Source organism: Ambystoma mexicanum, chromosome 2p (assembly GCF_040938575.1).
Source record: "Ambystoma mexicanum isolate Mex_15411 chromosome 2p, UKY_AmexF1_1, whole genome shotgun sequence".
Classification (NCBI taxonomy): domain Eukaryota; kingdom Metazoa; phylum Chordata; class Amphibia; order Caudata; family Ambystomatidae; genus Ambystoma; species Ambystoma mexicanum.
In genome coordinates, this window is record NC_090923.1 from 1,171,432,893 (window position 1) to 1,171,456,979 (window position 24,087).

Genomic DNA, 24,087 nt, shown 5'->3' on the forward strand with positions numbered 1-24,087 from the left:
GAATGCCATGTGTGTGGCTGTAGCTTGAGGCCAGGTATGTGATCCTTGATACCCCACCCAAACTATCTAGGGGCACATCAGATTTTGCAGTATGGAATTAATGCTAGCAAACTGTAGGATTGTTCTGAAAGGGATGGGAAAAACACAACACTTCCTACACAAGTTGGTTGGCAGATCAAGTGACCTGTAAGAGAAGGTGGCAGACTATAAAGTTGTGTACACAGCATCTCCACGGCTCCAGTACATCGCAACCTGGGCTGTAGCCGAGCGCCCCGCTGAACACTGCCACAGGACGCCAAGACCTTGCTCTGCTTCCCTCTATCTCCTGCTCCATTCTAAGCAGGAGACTTCTCAGACTCGGCGAGAATGCTGTTTGTCCGTACTGCCACTGGCAACCCAGCGACACCCTAGGCATCCTGGATACCTAGCTCAAAACAGTTTTCCAGCAGCTAAGTTTCAAATAGCTGACACAGCGACTTCCTTCAGTATATATTTGACCTGGACTGCACTGCCCACCAAGGGTCCCCTCTCGACTGCAATTGGGATCTTCAACTCACCGACCAGTGCAGCCCTTTCTTTTCCCCACTCTCCTAGCCCGGATTCACAAAGGGCTGTCGCAATCCAACTGGCCCAGAAGAGGGCTCTACACCTATAAGCCGAAACGTCCCTGAAGCAGGTTCTACCATCAACCTGCCATCAGTTCAATATCCAGGAAGTTTCCTTCCTGACGTAGACCAAGGATTGGCCATTACCCAACTAATGTGGAACATTTTACTATAAACAATAAGGTCTGATGCTATCTCCAACAATCAATCAAGTTGATGCTCTCTTTCGACAATGGACTCCAAATACTTCCCATGCCCAGCGAGTCAATATGTTTGAGAGTCACTACTAGACAGCAACCATGTTTTTCAGCAAGACATACTAATTTGTTGTTAGTTTGAGAGTTTTTTCTCATCTCAAGTACTTGTGCAATACTGGATGGATTGAAGTTCACCAATGCACTACAAAAATTATGGGAACAATGAATTGCTGCTTGTTCTTGTTTAAATGTTAGGATTTGATTGTCTCATGACAAAAGTAATGCCCTGTCAAATCTAATACTGTATGTCACTCTAATTCTAAGACTACTGCTTAGTTATGTTGCGGTTACACATGTATATGAGTACTGCCTTCATTCTTTTTTTGCATTTTCAAAATTACAATGACCACCTGAGTTGTTCTAACATAATTTTTACTTGATTTTTACTTACAATACATGTAAATAAACACATGTCCCAGGATTAATGGGGCATATAACAGTTTTGTGAATCATTCCAAAACAGTCCTGCTATCCCACCACATGTGACCACCACTTGAAATACTCACATGCTGGGTTTCTGGTGATTAGTACTAACACCAATACAGCTTCTCTTAAATAGTACAACATTCTACACTTAAGGAATGTTCTAATTCTATCGGCGGCTACCACACCCCTAGTTATATAGCACGCACAGCAGAAACCATTTGATATATGGAAAATTTTAGAGCATACATGTCGCGACTAACACATGGGAAGCACAGAGTGATATGGTACAGGAAAGCGGGAATTTGGAATTAGGTTGCAAAATTGGAGAAAGGAGAAGCAGATAAATAGGGACATGTGAAAAGTCTAGATGGATAGTGCCATAATGGAAAAAAAGGTAATAGAAATATGCACAGGGGAAAGAGGACATTATTACTACAGGGGACAAGAACCCCCCCACAATCCCCTCTCCCACAGGGAATATAACAATGAAGCGCGTACGCCCCAGAACAAGCTGTGTAACATTTGATTCTGGAATATACGTATATGCAACGGTAGTTGAAAATCAAGATAGAACTTAAAAAAGGAACACTACTTTAAATAGCTCCTGCCATGCAGAGGAATTGAGATGGACGCAAGTCAAAAGTATATTAGAAAAAGTACTTGAAAAATATATACAGAGTGTTAGAGGATTTCTGCCTGGCAGCAGTGAAGTGTCACAGTTTTTGAAGCTGGAGGTGAATCTCCACGGATGGACCACAGAAGTAACTCCTCCTAGTTTCCAATATTGTGATGAATCTGATGTCATCACTCCTTCTGGGGAAACCTCTACCCATGTGGCCAGAACATGGCAGCCACTACCTGATCCTTACCCTGTGGGCGGCTATATGAGGAAGGATCACATGGGGAGAGGGGACCCTCGGAGGGGTGATACATCACTGGATAAGACATGGCATTCCCCCTTTCCCTTCTAGGCATACCCTTTCCATTTCCCATGCCTTGATGGCATATTGTGCGGATTCCAGTCAACCATCTATAAGACCAACTGGTAACACCTTCCTTTACTCTATACACAAGACACCAAGATCTGCCTAAAACTCGCAAACATCTAAAAATACTGGGAGGCTGAATGGACTAATGCAGATCACCAGGGACGAGAAGCACCAGAGATGCTATAGTGTTTGTGAGCGTGTTATAGGAGCTGGGACATTTAAAAAGTTGTACCCAGCATGGAGTGATAGAATGCAGCCTTGGGAAGTCGAGCCCTCTCAGTGTTGACAAAGGGACTGTGAGAACATCAAGATGACAGTGGAGCTGGCAGGCTCAGAAGAAAGGCAAGAGACAGTGGGCTGCAGAGGCCAGATTGCCGTGCTGCAAACGAGGGAGGGAAGGTAAAAAAACATCCTAGCATCCACAGGAGCTTGGATGCAGCCTCACTGCCACCCGAACACAGTGCGAGAGCTCAGAGGAAAACGGGAGCCGTGAAGAACGTTGAACCTGTAAGGTGAAGCCGTGGAGACGGGACACCGCAGTGCTGCCTCCTGTCTACTGCAAAGGAACCGAAGGACACCAAAAGACACTGGTGAGTCCTAAAGATAGAATGGGACACCAGGGCGCTTCAGCAACATTGTAACAGAAAGACAAACATGAAGGAAGTTAATGAGAAGGAATATTAAACCCAATATTGCCCAAAAATGTGAGAGAAAAGCAAGATTGCAATTATAAAGCCAATTAGATGAATGGGACAGAAAAGCAAGTTTTCAATTGTAGAGAGTAAATAAAATGTAAAGCCCTTGCAGGAGAATGAACCAGGAAAAGGCAAGTTTGCAATTGTATGAAGTAAATCCTATGAAAATACCTGGCAATGGTATCAGTTGAAGCCTTGCATCTTGAACTTGGTGTTCCGTTGCTGACCTTGCTGTGGAGGAATTCTCTAAAAGTGGCTGGTATCGAGAGTGGGCACTTGCGGTGACTCTACACTTTAAAGAAATAGGAGTAGATACTCTACCCGCTACATGGCAAGAAAATGTAACTTAAGTCAAGATCCTTGGATATATCCCAAGCTGTTAACCACGCTGCGGAAATATGTAAAATTCTCCCACCAGGGCTTCACTGCCGATACCCCTAGAAGCTACATGACCAAACTCTGCACTCTCCGGCTGACCAGATTTATCCTTGCCCTACGCCTGAATATCCTCCCTGTGTTAGAAAACACTGGATCCTGGTCGGGTATCCCACAGGGAGACAGAGTATGCAGACTATGTTCCAATCAAGTGGGCACATCATTACTAATTGTGAGGCCCTCAATAGGGAATATGAGAAAGGTTACGCAAAGTTCAGGTTATTCTCTTCGAACAAGGCTGGAGCATGATTTTTTTTTAGTGGTGAATCCTTGGTAATAGCTTCTGCCGCCCACCACTTCTGGCAACAGTTCACTGGCAAAGATAAATAGACTAACAGAACAGCAAACTAGGAAGCATTTTAACTATCCAGTAATGGAACAGTCACATAAGTGATGTAAAAGTACATAGCAGTAATCATGGGACACAAGCACAGTTTTAATAAAATTAGTTTTAGGGTATTGATGTTTCTAGGACGACATTAATTTTGGTATTCGATTTACAATGTATTTTTAATATATTGTAACTAATGTCTTGTTTTTTAAAAATCTAAAAGTGCAGAATGAATTGTATAAAATGTATTGTACTAATTGCAACAGTGTAAAAGGTTGACAAAGTTCTTCAGGTGCACTTAAAAAAAAAAAAAAGAGAAAAGTAAAAAGTAAAATATCCCTGCCATGAAAGTACACCAGGCCAAAGCAAGTTTGCAAGTGTGCAAAACAAATCACTAAAATGTCCTGGCAGGAGAATACAACAGGCAAAATCAAGACAGACAGCAAAGTTGACAAAGCGGAAAAGAACCTGGCATGGGAGTACACCAGGGATGCAACAAAGTTGGCACTTGCTTCCAAGTTGTGTTTTTTGTTTGCAAGTATTTTGTTGAACAAAGAGCCCTAAGGACGATTCATGCCCTTGGGAATTTGGAGTGTTTTGAAGAGAAACCTGGGGAAGAGGGTTGTCCCCTGGAACTTTGACCTTTATCCATTGGGAACTTGTCTGATGGGAGTAATACATTTAATTTGAACTTGAACGTTTGTGCATTTAACAGGCCAAAGACAGTATCCTTCACATATTAAGAGTTATTTTATAGAATGTAGGGAAAGCAGTGCTCCAGATAAGATTTTAAAGTTGGGAGTAAAATGATTTTTAGGTAGTAAAAAAGAAAGTTCCATTCCCAGTGGGAGTATTTAATAAGCAAGACGAAATGTTTTACCTGTAAAACACAAATGTTGTGTTAGAAATATTTCTTCGAACCAAGTTACACATGAACATTAAAAAAGACACTTCTCTTCAGACCAGGCAGCAATAATAATAGAGCTTCTTTCTGTGGCCTAAGATTTAATATTGGTCGAAACATATCCATGGAGGTGTGGTCCCCATATTTGCTTATTTTCAGGGAGTAAAACTGGCCAATACACCCCTTATCTATAGGGCAAGGATAGGATTTCGGTCAGAAGAAATTTAGTTTTGGACACTTTGACACTGGACAGACCTTTAGTTTTGGGTGAGATAGGGAAATACCTCAGTATTATATTGAAATATTATTATATTGAATAAAGGTTTATAGCCAAATCTATGAGCTCAATGTGTCTGTTTCCAATTCCTGGCTCCTCACACTTGACTCGCATTCATCTAGCCAAAAAGTTTGATGGTGCAGTGAACAGTTACAATGGGTATCTCCTTGATAAAACCAAAGTCCTGCAGCATGCAGTCTTCCGATTGGCAGTCAGCGTCGAGATCTTTTGCAAAAAGAAAGCACTCCATTTGCCCTGGCACTTCCAAACCAGAAAACCTTTACACTACTGTCACACCACTGAAAAGTCCTTTAAAAACACATGAAAAGCTCAAATTAGCAAGTATGAAAGATACAGTCTCACATGGGGTGCTCCATATTGACAGATTGCACCGGTTGCCACTCACCTGGGTATCTTGGCTTGACTGAGGTGCCTGAGGCACAGTAGATGACTGCGAGCTGAAGGTGGACTGCACTGGTGGGATGTTCAGGATAGGTGGTAGTTGTACAGGAAGCTGGCTGCTGGTTGTACTTAAGGGTCCATCTGAGACATACGTTAGTGAAAGATCTGGAACCTGAATTACTGGCTCAGTGCCACATTGGGGAGCACAGGTAAACTGCCCCTGCTGTAAAGGGCCTTGCTGAGAGGCAGAACTGTGATGCTCTGAAGTCTGGACAGGAGGCTGTGGAGCTAAAAGGCCTTGCTGTTCAGGCACCTCTTGTGACTGAGATGAGTACAAAGGAACCTGTATGACTGTCTGTGAATTAGCAGCTTGGATGGGAACCTGCTGCCCATGCAATCTTTCCTGTGCCTCTTGGGTAGAATGTGGGTTGACCGCTGCAGCCTGCACTTGGCCCGAGTCAAGCACAGGCTGATGCTGTGTACAAGAGGGCTGAGACACTTGTGATGGCGTACCTAGAAAAGCAGTAGACTGTTGTTGGGGGTATGCTAGTTTCTGCTGTCCTTCCAACATACTTTTAGTCTCCTTTGGAGTGGGCTCTTCTTGGAGCTGTTGCTGTCCTAATAGCATACAATTTGCTTGTGCATAGGCCTGCTGCTCCGATGGCTGATAAGTAACCTTTTGTGTGGTGAAGATCTTTTGCTCCAGAATTTGGCCATGGGCAGTCTGTTCAGGGTAGGTCTGTTTACTCTGTTGTGCCAGGGACAAACAAGGCTGCTGTTCAACGTGCTGCACATAAATCTGCTGCAATGCTGAATGTTCATGGAGATCTGGAGTCTGAGCTACATCAGTTGCAGCTGGCGTGGTGTACACTTGCTGTGGTATGACTGCTTGCTGCTCCTTCGGCTGAGAGGTGTAAACTTGCTGAATAAATGGCAGCATGTTGTAGTTCTGTGGCATCAATGGTTGTGTGGCAGAAGGTTGCTGTTCGTTCAATTGAGGGATGCAACTCTGCTGCTCTAGAGGCTGCATGGCACAGGCCTGCTGCTCGGAGGTTTCTGTGGTGTAACTGTGCTGCATCATTGGCTGCTGGATGGAAACTTGAGCATCTTTAGGTTGTTGATCGTAAACTTGCTGCTCGTTGGGCTGTGTAGTGTAAAGTTGATGAGCTGGAGCATGAGTAATAAAAGCTTTTTGCTCTACATGGTAGGTTTGCTGCTCCTGCTGTGTACTGTAAGCATGCTCTGAAGTCTGTGTTGCAGAAGTTGGTGGTAGTGGTGACTGTTGGGCAATGCTCTGCTGCACTTGTGGGTGTTGGACGTAAACTTGCTGCTCCGGAAACTGTGATGTGCAAAGCTGGTGACCGGATGCCTGAGGGGTATAATGCTGCTTAACTGGTGGCTGTGATGTATAAACATGCTGCTCCTGGGGCTGAAGAGTGTTCTGATGTTGCACTGGAGGCTGTGTGTTATAAGGCTGCTGCTCTAGTGGCTGAGGAATGGCGCTCTGCTTCTCTGGTGCCTCCAAAATTAAAGCATATGGCTCTGGGGTCAGCAGGGCAGTTGTTTGATGCACTGGTGGCTGCAAAGTATGAATTTCTTTTTCTGGAAGCTGCGTGGTGTATGTTTTCTGCATGTGGGACTGCGGTGTGGACTCAGTGGTGTAAGCTTGCTGCAAAAGTGGCTGTGAGGTATAAGCTTGCTGCATGGGTAGCTGTTCGGCAGAATGCTTGGTTTGAGCTTGCTGCTTGGTAGCCTGGTCAGTGGATTGCACATTATAAGCTTGCTGCAGTGCGTACCCTTGAGGTGTTAGTTTTTGCGGAATGTAACTCTGCTGCAGGGGAAGCTGTTGAGTGTATGCTTGTTGCTGTGGAGGGTAGACTTGCGGTACTGGTGGTTGTGAGTTGTAACACTGTTCCACAGCATTGAGTGTGCTGTATGCTTGATGCATTGGTTGCTGTTCTGCAGATTGTGTGCTGTACACTTGTTTCACAGTGGGTTGTGAGGTGTAAACCTGCTGAACAGGCGGCTGTGGGGTGTAAGCCTGAACAGGCGGATGCTCCGTAGAATGTGTGCTATAAGGCTGTTGCATCAGTTGATGTGAGGTGTAATTCTGCTGCTCAGCATTCTGTGCAGTCGATTGCTGCACGGGTGGCTGCACAGTGTAAACATGCTGCACAGGAGCTTGAGGGGTGAAGGTTGACTGTGCCAGTGGGCTTTCTGTAGCCTGTGTGGTGTAATTCTGGTTGAGCGGTGGTTGAGCGATATATTCTTGTTCTAGAGACTGAGTGGCGTACCCATGTAGAACAGGAATTTGAGATGTGTTCGGTTGTTTCTCTGTAGGCTGACATGCAGAGATTGGCAGCACTTGGGGCTGCAGGGTGTAGGTCTGCTGTAACAAAGGCTTCTCTGTAGCCTGCATGGTGTAGCTCAGATGCATTTGAGGTTGGCCGGTATGCCCCTGCTGCACAGAAGCCTGTGGAGTAAAAGTCTTTTGCTCTGCAATCTGAGAAGAATAGCCTTGCTGTATAAAGGACTGAGTGGTGTAAACCTGTTGAAGTGGAACTTGGTTGGGGAATGCTTGTTGCACAGAAGTTACAGCAGTATACGTTTGCTGTTCTGATGGTTGGGGGGCATACACTTGTTGCACCATAGGTGGAATGGTGTAATGCTGCTGTGGCGAAGGTTGAGAATAAGCTGGTTGCATTGTCGGCTGTGTGGTGTACGCTTGCTTTTCAGGAGCCTGTGTGGTGTAAGCTTGCTGCAAAGTGGGCTGTGAGGTGTAGACTTGCTGCACTTGTGGCAGTGTGTTGTAGACTTGCTGCATAGGGGGCTGTGCAGTGCAGTTAGTTTGTTCGAGAGCCTGCATGGTGTATTGTTGATGCTCACGGGGCTGCAGGGATGGCTGCACCAAAGCTTCCTGTACATCGTCTCTCTGAGGGAGCTCTGCTGCTGTCGCTTGCATGATCACCTGTTGCTGTGGCAGAGAGGTTTGGTAGCATGGCTGCAGTGTAGAGGACTGACTATAATCCAGCAATTGTGTAGGCTGCACTTGGTGAAGTCCAGCAGACTGCATTAAGGAGTCCTGATGTCCTAAGAGGTGCTGCTGGACCGGAGGAACTTGGTGCAATGTCTGCTGTGACCCTTGAGGGACAGCAAGGGGACTCTGCAATGTCTGCCAAGCAACTTGCATACCACTGTTACACAGAGTAGGGACTGCAGGCTGGTGAATGGGAATGTCTGAGAATCCAGAAACAGAGCCAGGATCAGGCTGAGCCCCAGCCGCAGGAAGGGGGGCCGACGTCAAAGGGGCAGAAATAGGCTGAGCAGACATGTTTGTCACCATAGTTTGCGAAACTCCATCAGAAGGCAAGGCTTGCGCCATCATCTGCACATCAATACCAACTGCATGGTGGCCGTCAAGATGCTATGGAAAAGTGAGAAAAATGGTTATTACCAAAGAGAAAAATCATGCAGAGCATAGATTCACAGTATGAAAAAGTTACTCGCCTTACACTAAGTGCCCATCATCAGTATCTCAAACTCCCAAACAAACTGCAAGCAGACGTCAGTGTTCCCTTATGTAGCCCACAGATGCCATGCAACAAATGTACTGACCAAGACAAAGAATGAGTTCCTCCAAAGCCATTTTAGAATACTTGGAGCAAAACAGAGGTAAACTAATATAAGCACATTTTTGCACAAGATGCATCCAAATCAAAATGCTTCATGGTTGCAAGTCATTGCCAAGAAAGATCAACGATGGGGAAAGTATACTTGAAATCCTAGTGTTCCATCCTGAGTACTCTCAAACACTTAAATCCCTCTGCCTTCTATGACAGCGTCGGGGGGTTTGACCCTGTGATATGGGGGAGGAGGGGACAGGGACCCCTTCTGACCTAAGATTGGCATCCCACCAGGGTGCATGCCTGAGCGGATCCAACCTCAGAGACGGGGTGAGGTAGTTTGTCCCCTACACCCTTCAGGAGCGAGAGAAAGAGTAAGAGAAAGTTTTGTAAGGGACTGGGCCCATCTTGAACATCAGAACTCACATTGTGGGGCACCAGGAAGTTAGGGAGTCCATGCAAAGTACCAGAGGCAGCAAGACAGGTGAGGTCTCCGTCTTTAGGCCCTCGCCACCAGATTAGGATAGGGTAGACAGTAGGGGTTACCCAGAGCTAGTTTCATTATACTACTGGGGAATAGAGAAGTCTGGGCTAGGGTGCAAGGAACCCCCAGAAGGTTGGGGGGGGGGAGATCAGTCAGGGACATACCCTATTTGGACCAACTTGCAGTCTTCCAACTGTAACAGACTAAGAGAAACCAAATAAAAATATTGACCTATTTTTCTATGAGTTTGTGGAATAATAAAGCTCTCCGTAACACTATGTACTGGATGCCAAAAGAACAACAAGAGAAATATTTTCCAAATATACTTGAACACAAGCCTATCTGAAAAGTTTTATCTTAATTTTTTTTCCAAAATATTTTTATTAGGCTAGAAAGAGCACAGACATAGGCAGATACACTACCGCCATAAACAACTCCACTTTTCACCCACTGTGAAGAAGCCCCCTGGTTTCGGGTACTTCTAGTGTGCTCACCAATCGGGCTGAATACCTCCTGATGCTACAGTATGAAAGGCCCAAGAAGTATTTGGAGGATCACACTCACTTAGCCCCTTCCATGAGGTAGGGGACAGTCATAGTAAGAAACACCCGATAGACAAAAAGGACACTGACCCATTCACAAATCCTGGAGTGCGCATAATGAGAAGGGTGCGTATTGCTCCCCAATCCTCCACTTAATCAAAGCGAGACCATAATGCCCTATATTGGTTCTTTAATGCATAAAAAACACCAGTTGCACATAATCTCTCCGGCACCTCGGGCACTTTCGGCAGCTGTCTGTGTGGACTTCACAATAGATATAAGTGGACATTTGGTGGAATAGAAATCTCTCTGCAAATGTTCCAGAGAGCTTGCATACACAGTAGCTACACAAACTGGCTGTGTGACCGGCTCAGAAAACCTGTAAGCATAAACACAAAGAACAGAGGTCCAGGGGTGTGAATTATTATTGTCCAAGGGACAAATGGACAAGACATACATTTGTCCTGTGGAATAATCTGCTTGTCCCATTTTGCTGCCTGAATCAATTAAATTAGATACCCCCTCACCGCACGTGCCACCCACAGTCACGTTCACGCTCTTGATGTCATTCTATCTGATAGTAACAGCTATTAGTGTTTGGATGGGGAGGAATCTGACAAGGGTCTGTTCAATCTTGATGTCATTATTGAATCAAGCACACAATTGGTATCAGTGTTGGTATGAGACTGGTACACAAAATTCCCTAATGTCGTGTGGAGCATAGGAAAAGCAGACGATATAGGAGGTTCCTTGTATTGCATTGGTGCAAACCCCTCAAGGGTGCACATGAGATTTGTTTTAAACAGCTATAGCAATGTACATGCATTTGTTTTATAAGTAGTAATGCAAGGAAGGAAGGAAAATAAAGGACATAGTAGTCATCTTTATATATCGAGCGGAATGTATGTTTGTCCGGCTATGCAAACCCACATCTACCAAATATTGCATGGAGTCCTCTTGTCTGCGGCAAGATCGTAGTCTATGTTTGGATGCCAAAATCTTCTGTGCAAACATTTTTTTGGGATGTTTATCTGTAGTTAGCCTAGCTATACAAATCCACATCGTTGAACCCACTGCCAACAAATTTTGCATGGATTCCTCATTTGTCTGGGGCAAGATTGTAATCTATGTTTTGATGCAAAAATGCACTCCAGACACCCTGATTTACTGATGCTCACCCCGATTCACCTACAGTAGGTACTAGGAGGCAACATTTTGAAAAGTCTCTGAAGAAAATAGTTTCAATGTGTTGGTTATTCCTTTGAAATTTATTACTACTGTATACAGTTTGAAAGTGTTTATTAAAGCATTTTTAAAGGGAATAAAAAAAATGTAATTGATTTATCACACCACTCCAAATATGGGAAATGGTAAGGTTACAGTTTACTTAAGGTCATTCACGAGAAGAGAACACAATCAATCTTTCTTGGACATTTTCTCAAATGTGCTGAAGCCATTGAGTGACTAAAACATGCCGCACAAAAAACGAACATCACTTGGAAAAGCTCCATCTTTTGAAAAGCAAAAATCAATATCAGGAGCTTCTGAAACACTAAAACAAACAGCAGCACGACTTGTCGACCAGAGGGCAAGAGCAACATTCTCCAGGGCAAACGAGATGCCAGAGCAAATTGAAGCAAGACTTGCCGACAAGAGCAACGTCTTCCAGGGCACATGAGACACCACTCGATCAGGACAAGGGCAGTGCTGGATACCCCAGCTAATATAGGAAAAGGTGTACCTTCGAAATAAGCTGAAACCATCCAGAAAAAGTTAGCTTGGAAAAAATAAGAACTCGCACTCATAGAATCTAGAAACAAGACATTGGAAACATTGGAGCTAGAGCATCAAACTGTTTTATTGCACATGGTTATCATATTTTGTATGAAACAAACGCCAATGGCCAAGACAAAACCTAAAAGAGTAACACATTGTATGTCATGAGTGGAGAAATGTCGCAGCAACACATTGAGATCTGAAATTCAGTTTTTGAAGCGTGTTTGCTACTGCACTTTTATGTATTCTGCAATTAAATATTTAGCACCCATAAAGCATGTTTGTAATTAAGACGTTGAATCTGACCAAGGCCTCCTGCTGGTGAAATTGGTTGGATGGATGCTGTCTTTAGTGAAAACCAACCTAAACGTACCTTGGAAAAACCTCATCATGTTCAATAGTTACGGGTGTACAGAAACTGCTGCGGTCTACTGTCTTTATTACATCATCTGCTTTTACCGTAAGCCAGTCTGTGTTGCAAATAGTTTTTGAATTTTTCTTTTTTTACTGGAAGATGAGGAATGTCGTTATGGAGTAACATTACGTGTTCTAGTTACTCTTGGAAAAGTTGGGAGCATTTGACGGTTTGGTTATTGAAGGGGGGGATATGTAATGGGCTGTGTTAGAGCAGATGAGGTTGGACTCTATACGATTTTGTCAGCATCGGTCTATCAACTGTCTTTGAAGACTTTGGTATGAACGATTGCAACTAAAAAGGCTACCAACTGGGGTTTTAACTTTTGAGAATTTCCATAACAAATAAAACAAACACTACTATTGACATAAAATCATCTATGTATACTGGCATCTCAAAATGTCAATTTCGGCATTCCAGCCAGGAAGAACATCATGCCGGAATCAAGGGAACGCTGAAGTTGACTTCATGTCAAAGCATACTATAATTTCTCCCATTTTCCCAAAACAAATTTCAAAGCATAGAAACGGAGCAAGGGGACATATACCTCATTGGGACAGATTTTTTTTTTTAAACCTACTGTGTTGCAAGTATTAGCTACAACTATTCAAGGCGCCTTTGGCAATGCTCATGTAGAAAACAATATGTTGTCATAGCACACCTTTCAACAAGCAGGACGGACAGTAGTAAATCATAAAGAAAGTCTACACCCCACAGCCCACTTTGCAGCAAGCTTACAATTGTAGCATTCTGTAGTATATATTTAGAATAATATCTACTTGCAGACAAATCTAGAGCAACAGCATATAAAATAAGACCACTCCCTTTAATTTAGAGATTCATTTTCTGACAGACCTTAAAACCACTCATCAGAATTATTTGGCTGTTTTAAGGGATCAAGAGCAAGACTTGGACGCAGTGGATTTTCAAATGTGGGTTACAGACTTATTTGGCATAAAAGATAATGGGTTGATGAAATCCTATCGGTCCCTAATTCTAAGCAGTGTTGCCCCCCACCAACAAAACGTAGGAGCATCTGTGTCAGGATGTTACACCATATAACATCTCGTATCCCAAATCCCTAAACTGACCCTTACACGCTAACCTTAATATAATGTGTACATGGGGTTTTCTGTAACAAAGTTCTAAGGTGCAGCAAAACAAAATAATAGAGTTCCACTAGGAAAGAGGTCTTCCCTGCCCCTATGTTTCCCCTGTTTTTCCAAAACTTCCACAAGGTGAAAGTCAATAATATTATATTGTTTTCATAAGGAGACCACTCTCTCCATAAGTACTTGTCTGTTTTATTTCACAGTTCCAAAAAAAGGGGAAAGACAAGGCCTCCACCATTGGTCAGGATACCCGTTTCTCTCACTTCGAAGATAGAAGTTTAGATTTCCGTTGCCTTCTCTTCAATTACTCAGTTCTTCGGGGTGCTCTCCCTTTGGTTCTCGTCCTTTTTAAAGGGATTACCACTTTCCCTTTTGTCGTTAACTAACTCAACGGGGAGTACTCTTAGCCCTTTAATTGTTCTCAATCCTTTTCCTACTAGCTTCTATTGACTCAATCGTTACTTTATTAAAGATCCAGTTTTAGTCAAAGGGGAAATGATCTTACCTTGAATTTCACTAAAGTACAAAATTTACTTCAAAGCACATAATTATCTTGAATACACACAGTTCTCTTGAATGGTTTGTTCAAGGGGGGGAATGCCTTTCCCTTGAACCACATACAACTCTCTTGTTACTGTTTTCACAACTTCATTTAGGGGCATTGACCCCTAGGCTTTCAGTTTTTCCCCTTTCCGTGGTGTACTCTTGCCAGGGCATAGAAACTTTATGACTTTGCGTTAGAAAGGGGTATGGATCCTCCCTTTTCCAATGTTCGACAATTTCAGAATGGGATTTCAATCCTGTGTTTCTTTAACTCTTTTTCTTACCCACATTTTACTCGCCTGCCAGGGTGTTACAACTTTATATCACATGGGTGAGGGTCCCAGACTCGCTGGTTCACTATCCTGTCAGGGCTTTTCCACATTGCCTGGTTCACTATCCTGACAGGGCTTCTCCACCTTTCATTCACACTACGTCATACCCAGAAAACAATCCTTTTCATATGCTGGGTCACCAACCATTATTTAACAGTGTCTGTGTTTTACTTCTTTTGCTTTGGCTGTTAATAATGTGGCTCTTAATGTATGTATAGGTTTCACTGCCCATCCATGGCCGCTTAACAATATTCGCATTGTCATCATCTATACAGTCTTTATTTAGACTCAAAATAATGTTCAAATTAGTACCAACTGTTTCATTACCATCTCTTGGGCTCTCACACAGTGTATGTTGTGTGCAGCATTGACCCCAAAGCGCCCTGTAACCGGTTCACTCTCCCCATGCTTACTGGTATTCTGTGGCTGCTTCAATGCTCCTCGAATTTCACCCACAGCCTCACTTTCGGGGCACTCGCTAAAAGAGTTCTGCTAGCTGCTCTGCTTCCGCCTTCCCTCTGTCGGCGTCCGGTAGCTCCAGCTTCTGTCGACAGACGCAACAAACTTTTCCTGATTTTGGTTCTCTGCACGACGTACTGCAGTCTGCCCCTACCCAGCCTTCCAAGCAGCACAAGAACAAGTTAGCCACAGTTGCAGCATCTGCGAGTCTTGCTGCTTCTCTGTCTGCTTCTCTCTTGGCTTGCTCAGCTCTCTTCCTCCCGGTGTCCCAACCAACTATGAGAGGCTAGTCTCAGGCTGGGATCAGGTGTGTCTCTTGAATCTCCCGGCACCCGTTAACCTTCTCCAAACACTAGAACGCGGCATTGGCTTCCCACTTCCACTGATCTTCCTTTCTCCATATCGCTCTTGCTCCTCAGAGGGAAATGCAAATAAGGTTGGTGATTGGTTATAATTGGATATTCTATATTTGCATTACAATATACTATACAAGAATGATAAAAAGGCAAATGGGTCCAAGTAAGAAATTCAGGTGAAGGGTTATTCTGATGTAATGTTTTTGTTCTGTCCCTCTGGAGTTTATACTCCATGTGATCCTCTCACAGATAGCAAACCCCAGGGTCAGAGTGAGGTATTTATTTATTGGTCACTTTTTGGGCGCTTATACAATTAGCAAAACTGTTTCAAAGCACCCACAGGGCAATATGGAGGGGACAAGGGATGATCAACAATGAATATCAACCATGATAAATAATGGAGTTAATACAATACAACAAGAAGAGTAAAGGGGGGGAGGGAGGGGGCCACAAACCTACTATGCCTTGTGAGTGTCCAGAACGTGCAAGTGCAGAGAAGAGGTGTGGGATAGGTGGTGTGGTGCTCATGGAGAGCAGCAGGCAAAGTGCCAAGAAGAGAACTTAATTGCAAAGAAAAGCTTAAGTGCAACCGCCAGGGTACATAAGGGCCCTGCACACCAGTCAAGCTACTGTGCGATGAGAGAGCGAGAGACCGAGCGAGAGACCGAGCGAGAGAGACAGAGAAGGAAGGAAGAGTTAAAGAGGTAGGCCTTGAGGCTTTCCCGGAACATAAGGCGGTCCTGCTCAAGGCGAAGAGCAAGGGGGAGGCTGTTCCAAAGAAGGGAGCCAGGTGAAGAAAGCGATCGACCACCAGCTCTCTGTTTTGCAAACTGCTTCACATGCAAGGAGTTGGTGCCAGATGAACACGGGTGTCTAGAAGGTGAATATTTGGTCAGAAAGAGTTGCAGATAGAGTGGTCCCCGGCCCCAGAAAAACTTGTGGGTGATGCATAGGGATTTGAATTTAATCCATGCTGATATCCGGAGCCAGAGAAGACTTTGTAGGGCACGAGAGATGCAGTCCCTGGGTTTGAGGCCAAGGATAAGGCTCTCTGCTCTATTCTGGGTTAGCTGGAGGGGACGCAGAGTGGACGATGGAAGATAGTAGGCTATTGCAATAGTCAAGCTTGGAGAGGACCAGAGCACAGGTAACATTGTGTCTCTGGGGGAAGTTGAGGAAAGGTAGAATTCATTTGAGAATTAAGAGCTGAAAGTTGGATTTCAAATGTCCTGAATATGAGGGAGGAAGAAGGGAAAGAGGAGTCGAAGATGAGTGAGGTAGCTTCTGCCTTTCCCTAGCCAACCAAAGGAAGCTTCCCTTCAGAGAATCAGTGACTATATTACTAGATTTGTCACAGTATCGATAACTTGAGCAGGGTGATTTTGCCTTAGCTCTATGTCACAAGGACATTACAGCTTTAGCCTCTGAAGTACTTTGGCCCAATTGATTCAGTTGAAAACTATGACAACTACCATAATGCATTGCTTCTTAAGCAAAAGCCCACAACTGAATATGCTGCGATATCAGTATTTTAAAAAAAAAAGCGAGCGCACGCATAAAAAATGAACTACACTACTTCCTAGTCTAAATTCTGTTTTAGACGCTTCCTCCTAAGTGGAGACACAGTCATTGGGACATTAATAGTGGATTTCAACTATGCAGATACTGCTCTGTTTACTTTTTTTAAATGACCACTGCTTCCTCTGCGTTTGTCCAACTGATATTTTATTTGCCATAATGCCAGGTTAGGTTCCTCTCTAACTTTCTCTTAGTGTTGCTAGATGTGTGGGGTCCAGAAGCACTGACTAATTGATTAATGAAAGGTCATGCCAGGAACGCTATTCCTCCATTGGTAACAGACAGCACTCTAAGAAGGGCAGTGACTAATCCTGAAGCTTTTAGCACACGTCAGCTGTGAGCAAGGGTGGCTGGCGATCAGTGCCCTATGTAGAATTGACATATCTATCTACACAGTGGTGCTGTGGTGCTGTGCAGGCTTAATGGAAGGGTGACCCGGGCGACAGCCATGGGCAATTATGTATGGGATACATTACTCACCGTAATCGTATTTCTGATGCTTGTATCTGCTTAGATTCACATGCTGTGCATAGGCCGACATCTAGTGGAAGCTGCGGAGTATTACAGTTTGTTTTTCGAAACTCGAAAATGGGCGTCGACACAGGCGTGCCAGTAATACTATCCCTAGTGTGACGTCCACTGTACCCAAGATCCCTCACGCGTCTAGGATCCTCAGATTGTATTTTTTCTGACATGAGGAAGCATGAGGAGTAGCGTGAGTACAGATAATCCAAGCAGATAGACAGAAAGGTAAGACTACAAGCAATCATGCGCCTTCTCTCGGAGGGGAGGAAGGGTGGGTCGCATGTGAATCTAAGCAGATACAAGCATCAGAAATAAGATTACGGTGAGTAATGTATCCCTTCTGAGGCTTGTGGAATCTGCTTAGATCACATGCTGTGCATAGATTAGCGAGCAGTACCAGAAGAAGGAGGTGGGATGTGAGAAGGGTCATGAGCAAACAGGTGTCTTAGAACCGCTTGTCCCACTTGTGTATCTGTCTTGGAATGAGTGTCAATGCAGTAATGCTGAGTAAAAGTGTGAATAGAGCTCCAAGTAGCTGCTTTGCAAATGGTGTCGAGGGGAACATTTGCAATGAAAGCCAGAGTGGCCCCAATGCCTCTAGTAGAGTGGGCTCTTGGCGTAAAAGGCAGAGTTCTTTCAGAAAGAGAGTAACAGCTGTATACAGTTGATAATCCACTTCGAGATAGCACCTTTAGAGACGCGATCTCCCTCTCTGCCTGTAGCTACGGAGACAAACAGTTGATCTGTTTTCCTTAGCGGTCTGGTTTTATTTACATAGTAGAGGACCGCCCTACGCACATCTAGGGTGTGTAGTTTCACCTCAGCCGAGCTTTGCGGGTTCTGGAAGAAAGCCGGAAGCTCGATGGACTGGTTTACATGGAACTTTGATATAAATTTAGGTGAGAACCTAGGGTGTGTGCGTAAAACCAGTTTGTCCTTGTGGATAGTAAAGAAAGGATCCTGCACTGACAGAGCCTGAATTTCACTGACCCTTCTTATAGAGGTAATGGCTACTAAGAAGGCCGTTTTATAAGTCAGGTGTTTGAGACTACTTTTATGCATGGGTTCGAAAGGGGGGCCCATGAGCTTAGCTAGCACCACATTAAGGTCCCATCCTGGCGGTGGGTTCGAAATAGGAGGGTGAAGTCTCTTTACTCCTTCCATGAAGGCTTTAACTACTGGTACTTTCCACCACGATACCTTGTTATGGGATGTGGTGTAAGCCGAGAGGGCTGCCAGGTGTACTTTCAGAGAGTTAAAAACCAATCCTGCATCCAGCAGGTGGAGCATGTATGTCACAACATTGGAAGGAGTGCAATCAACTGGGTTGATTTGTTTATTCTGGCACCAAATAATGAATCTCTTCCACTTGTCAAAATAACAGTGCCTTGTGTTTGGTTTCCTGGATTCTTTTAGGATGTCCATACACCTTTGTGGTAAATTGAGATGGCCAAACTCTATGACCTCAGGAGCCATGCTGCCAGGTTCATTGAGTTGGGTTCCTGGTGCACTGTTTGACCTTGTTGCTGGGACAGTAGGTTGTACCAGGCTGGGAGTTTGATGGGCTCGCACACCGCCATCCTGCATAGGTGTGGAAACCATGGTTGTCTCGCCCACATGGGAGCAACTAGGATGAGCGTCATTGATTCCTTGTTCATCTTGTACACCACCTTCCTGGAGAGGAGTTGGTGGAAAAGCGTACGCAAACATCCCTGACCAGTTCATCCACAGGGCGTTCCCTTGGGAGTCTGGCTGGGGGAACCTGGATGCAAATCCTGGGCATTGTTCGTTTTCGCTTGTGGCGAATAGGTCTATAGTGGGGAAACCCCACTGAGAGAAGAGATCTTCTACGATATCTCTGTGAAGGACCCATTCGTGTTCCTCTGGGAGGGAGTCTCTGCTTAGGGCATCCGCTAGGGAATTGAGCTCCCCTGGAACATGTTGTGATGACAGGAAGATGTTCCGTCTGAGTGCCCATATCCAGATTTTCTGGGCAAGCTTGGACAGATTTGGCGAACGAGTCCCTCCTTGTTTGTTCAAATAGAACATGGCTGTCGTGCTGTCCGTCCGGATCTGCACCGACAAGTTTAGCAGATGGGGCTCGAACGCCCGAAGCGCTCGGAATACTGCCAGAAGCTCTAGCAGGTTGATGTGGTTCTTGGCTACTGAGTGAGACCAGAGACCCTGAGCTGTGTGGTGGAGAAGGTGAGCTCCCCACCCAGTCAGGCATGCATCTGTAGTAACCACTGCCTGTACTTCGGGATCGTAAAAGGGTTTTCCCCTTGCGAGATTCTCTCTTGTCCACCAGTGTAAGCTCTGTACGAGTGTTGGCGAAACGACCACTAGATCGTCCCACTGACCACTTGCCTGAGACCACTTTCGCCAACCATTCCTGCATGGGACGCATGCGCAGACGCGCGTGGGGGACCAGGTAAATGCAAGACGCCATCATGCCCAGTAACCGCATTGCTTCGCGTACCGTTATTTGTTGACCTGACTGATAATGTGGAATTTGCAGTAGTATATTCCGAATTCTCTCTTCCGAAGGGAAGGTCAACCCTTTTTGAGAATCTAGGATTGCTCCTAGGAACTGTTTTGAGGTGCTTGGCACCAGACTTGACTTCTTCTCGTTGATAGAGAAGCCTAATTCGTGGAGGAGGTCGATAGTCCTCTGAATGTTTGACCTGCAAATTCCTGGGGTTTCCCCCGTTATGAGCCAGTCGTCCAGATAAGGGTACACTGGGATTGCCTCCCTGCGTAGGTGTGCAGCTGCCACCGCCAGTACCTTGGTGAACACCCTTGGTGCTGAAGCTATCCCGAAGGGCAGTACCTTGAATTGGTAGTGGCGACTGTCCACCTTGAAGCGCAAGTATTTCCTGTGGGCTGGGAGCATGGAAATATGAAAATAAGCATCTTTCATATCCAAGGTTGCCATGTAATCCCCCTTTTTTAGGAGGGGGATTACCTCTTGTAGCGTGGTCATACGGAATTTTTGGGGCTTGACATACTTGTTGGCAGGCCGTAAGTCCAATACTGGGCGCATTGTTAAATCTTTCTTTGGCACAAGGAAGTAAGTTGAATAGATACCCTTGTTTACCTGGTGTCCTGGGACGAGTTCTATCGCGTCCTTTTCTAGCAGAATGGCGATCTCCTCGAGAAGGATCTTCTGATGTTCTAAGGAGTGTACTCTTTGTCGTGGAGGGTGGTTCCGGGGACGCAGCAGTAATTCTATACAATATCCTGTGGACACTGTTGACAGCACCCATCTGTCTGAGGTGATCCCTTCCCAAGCCTGGGTGAAGTTGGAAATGCGTCCCCCTACTGGGGTTGCGTGAGAAGGGACCCTGAACTGAGCGTCACTGCTTTGGTGGAGGCGTGCCACCTCCCTTGTTGGGGCTGCCTCTGCCTCTTCCACGACCTCTTTTGTTACCCTTGCTGTAACTCTGGGTAGACTGCTGGTTGTTGTTCCATTGTGTACCCTGTCCTTGGGCATAGTTGCCTCTTTGTGAATTTTGGCCGCGTGGGCGACGAAAATTACTGTTCCCCCTCTGATTAGGGGGTTTATTGGTAAGCTGGCCAAGGGATTTGAGAGTCTCGTACTCGTCCTTGGCATTCTTAAGTGCGTCTTCGACCGCTTTCCCAAACAATAGATCGGGTTCCACCGGCTTGTCTATTAATGAAGCCTGTGTTTCTGTTTTGAACACCGACTGCCGTAACCACGCATGTCTCTTGATAACAGTACCTTCTGCTATCAATCTTCCTGCGTTGTCCGCGGCGTCGAAAGTTGCTTTTAATATGCAACCGGACACGGCTCTCCCTTCTGCCGAGATCCGAGCCAACTGGCCCTTTAACGGTTCAGGAGCAGAGGCTATGAGCGCCGCGACCTCTTCCCATTGATGGCAGTTGTAACTTGCCAATAGGGTGGTGGAGTTTGCAATCCTTGCTTGGTAGGCGGACGTTGAGGCTACCTTCCTGCCAAAACCGTATAGTCTTTTGCTCTCCTTGTCGGGAGGAGCTTCTGATGACGATAAGGGTGTCCCAGCCCTCTTCCGAGTGTTGGTAACCACTAGGGAGTCTGGTTTAAGCTGTCCTCTTATATAAAGAGGGTCAGACTGGGCTGCCCGAAAAAGTTTTTCGGCTCTGGTGAGGTTTGGATTCACCAGGGATGGATCTATTCTACGTTGGATGGATTTAAGGATAGGGATGGTTTGAGCGACCGGCCTCCTTTCTCCCACCAACTCTTCTGCGAAGTCCCTTTCCTCCTGTACACCGTGGGTGTCGATGTGAAAATGTTCTGCCGCGCGAGCGAGAACTTCATTAAGGAGGGGCTGGTTATCAACTGGCGAGTCGGTAACTGGGGCTTCGCTTTCTACCGGGGAATCTACTCTGTAAATTTCCTGCTCGTCTTCTACCTCCTCCAGGTCCTCATCATCCGCATAGTATTCAGTCCCGGTTTGTTCCTCCATTATTGTAAACTCCTGGTCCCCTTCAGGGAAAGGCTGTCCTTGGTATCTGGGGTGTGGAGTAGAGTAAGGCTGCACCTCGAAGGGTTCAGAACTTTCGAACCGGGCCTTTTTACTTAGGGGGATAGGATCAGAGGAGCCTGAGGGTGTGGCCCCTTGAGGGTCATACGAAAGGAAATGTTCTGGGTTCTTGTCATAAAAATCAGCTAAGGAAGACATCCTTGACATGACCCTGTCTGTCTTCACTGGACCATTCTTTGGAACAGGGTATGGCTTTAGTAGAAAACTTAGAGGACTTATCAAGGGTAGCCTTGCTGGATGTTGATGTCCCAGTAGATTTATGTTTGACTGTCTGCTTAGGGTGGAAGGATGGTCTTACAGGAGTGGAAGGCTGTGCTTTCCGCTGTTTGTCCCCCTCCCCATGCGTGGAAAAATGTTTTCCCTGCCCCTTGGAGGCCTCAGAGACTTTCGACGCCTGGCGTCGAGGGTCGGGAGAGGTACCTTGTTTGGAGCGTGGGGCCTCGCTGGTGTTAACTGCGGCCTCGGTCTCCTGGAGCGCGGCCTGGGGGTGGAAGTCGTCTTCGTCTTCCGACGATCGAACTTCCGTTAATCTAGGGAGCGAGGCACTCTTGGCAAGAGTGGATGATTGCCTTGCGTCATGCGGCGATCTCGATCGAGAGCGCCCAGAGGACACCGAGTCGGACCGTTCTATCTGTGCCTCTTTCCGAGAAGTCGACGTCGTCGAGGTTCGGTTGTACTTAGTGTGCTTAGTGTGTGTAGGGTGTGTAGCGCTTGCGTCGCCGGGGGTCTTCCCCATAGCCGCCCTGCCGGACAACCTTCCGAGGTCGGGGACCTGCGCTCGGCAGTCTTTCGACGCCGTAATGCCCTCACCGTCCGAAAGTACGGCGTTGCTGCCATCGCTGAAGGCGTCCTCCGCTGCCATGGCTGCCTGCCTGGCGTGGTGGGCCCAACGCTTTGTCGAACGGTCCTTAAGTGTTTTAGGCTTAAACCTACTACACGCTCTGCAGTTCGCTTCGGGGTGGTCCCTCGGCAAGCAGAGATTGCACGTGGCGTGCCTGTCGACCCAAGGGTATTTGCGGTTGCACTTGGGGCAGAATTGGAAACGGGTACCCTCCATACGCACCTTGAGGCAGCGGGCTGGTAAGTGTAGGAAATATATAAGGTGTCCCTATATACTAAGAGTGAAGAGTATGTACCACCCCCCACTCTCCCTACTTGCAGGGCCGAGGCCAGCGGCCTACTAGGCCCGGGCCGAGGCCAGCGGCCTTCCGAGGCCCAGATCCGTCGTGCAGCAGCCGACGGTCGATGTCTTCTCCAGCCGTCGTCGAGGGTCGACGTTGGGGTGGGGGTGGGGAAGGATGTCAATAAATAATTTTACTTCAATAATTAGCAAAAGTATGGCTAAGGCCAGGGAACTCCGCAAGATGCTTCCGACCAGTATGGCGGAAAAAAACAATCTGAGGATCCTAGACGCGTGAGGGATCTTGGGTACAGTGGACGTCACACTAGGGATAGTATTACTGGCACGCCCTGTGTCGACGCCCATTTTCGAGTTTCGAAAAACAAACTGTAATACTCCGCAGCTTCCACTAGATGTCGGCCTATGCACAGCATGTGATCTAAGCAGATTCCACAAGCCTCAGAAATATATATACATGATACATTAATCACCGTAATTGTATTTCTGATGCTTGAATCTGCATTGATTCACATGCTGTGCATAGGCTGACATCTAGTGGAAGCTGCAGATTATTACAATTTGTTTTCCGAAACTCGAAAATGGGCGTCGCACACAGGGCGTGCCAGTAATACTATCCCTAGTGTGACGTCCACTGTACCCAAGATCCCTCACGCGTCTAGGACCCTCAGATTGTATTTTTTTCTGACATGAGGTAGCATGAGGAGTAGCGCGAGTACAGATAATCCAAGCAGATAGATAGAAAGGTAAGACTACAAGCATCCATGCGCCTTCTCTCAGAGGGGAGGAAGGGTGGGTCGCATGTGAATCTAAGATACAAGCATCAGAAATACGATTACGATGAGTAATGTATCCCTTCTGAGGCTTGTGGAATCTGCGTAGATAACATGCTGTGCATAGATTAGCGAGCAGTACCTGAAGGAGGTGGGCTGTGAGAAGGGTCATGAGCAAATAAATGTATTAGAACCGCTTGTCCCACTTGAGTATCTGTCTTGGAATGGATGTCAATGCAGTAGTGCGGAGTAAAAGTGTGAATAGAGCTCCAAGTAGCTGCTTTGCAAATGGTGTCAAGGGGTACATTTGCAATGAAAGCCAGAGTGGCCCCAATGCCTCTTGTAGAGTGGGCTCTCGGCGTGAAAGGCAGAGTTTTTTCAGAAAGGGAGTAACACAGCTGGATACAGTTAATAATCCACTTAGAGATGGCACCTTTAGAGACACGATCCCCCTCTGCCTGTAGCTACGGAGACAAACAGCTGGTCTGTTTTCCTTAGCGGTCTGGTCTCGTTTACATAGTAGAGTAACGCCCTACGCACATCTAGGGTGTGTAGTTTCACCTCAG

The 24,087-nt window shown here is 45.9% G+C and overlaps 1 protein-coding gene across 6 annotated transcripts in view; it reads right to left on the reverse strand.

Moving 5' to 3' along the window:
• WNK3 (WNK lysine deficient protein kinase 3) overlaps positions 1-24,087 on the reverse strand; it is a 2,095,067-nt gene that overhangs the window by 1,119,242 nt on the left and 951,738 nt on the right. For all 6 annotated transcript variants that reach the window (XM_069645314.1, XM_069645316.1, XM_069645315.1 and 3 more), the window contains exon 10: positions 5,326-8,745. In XM_069645314.1, the coding sequence (XP_069501415.1) occupies positions 5,326-8,745 (3,420 nt within the window). The remainder of the gene's footprint in view (positions 1-5,325; positions 8,746-24,087) is intronic.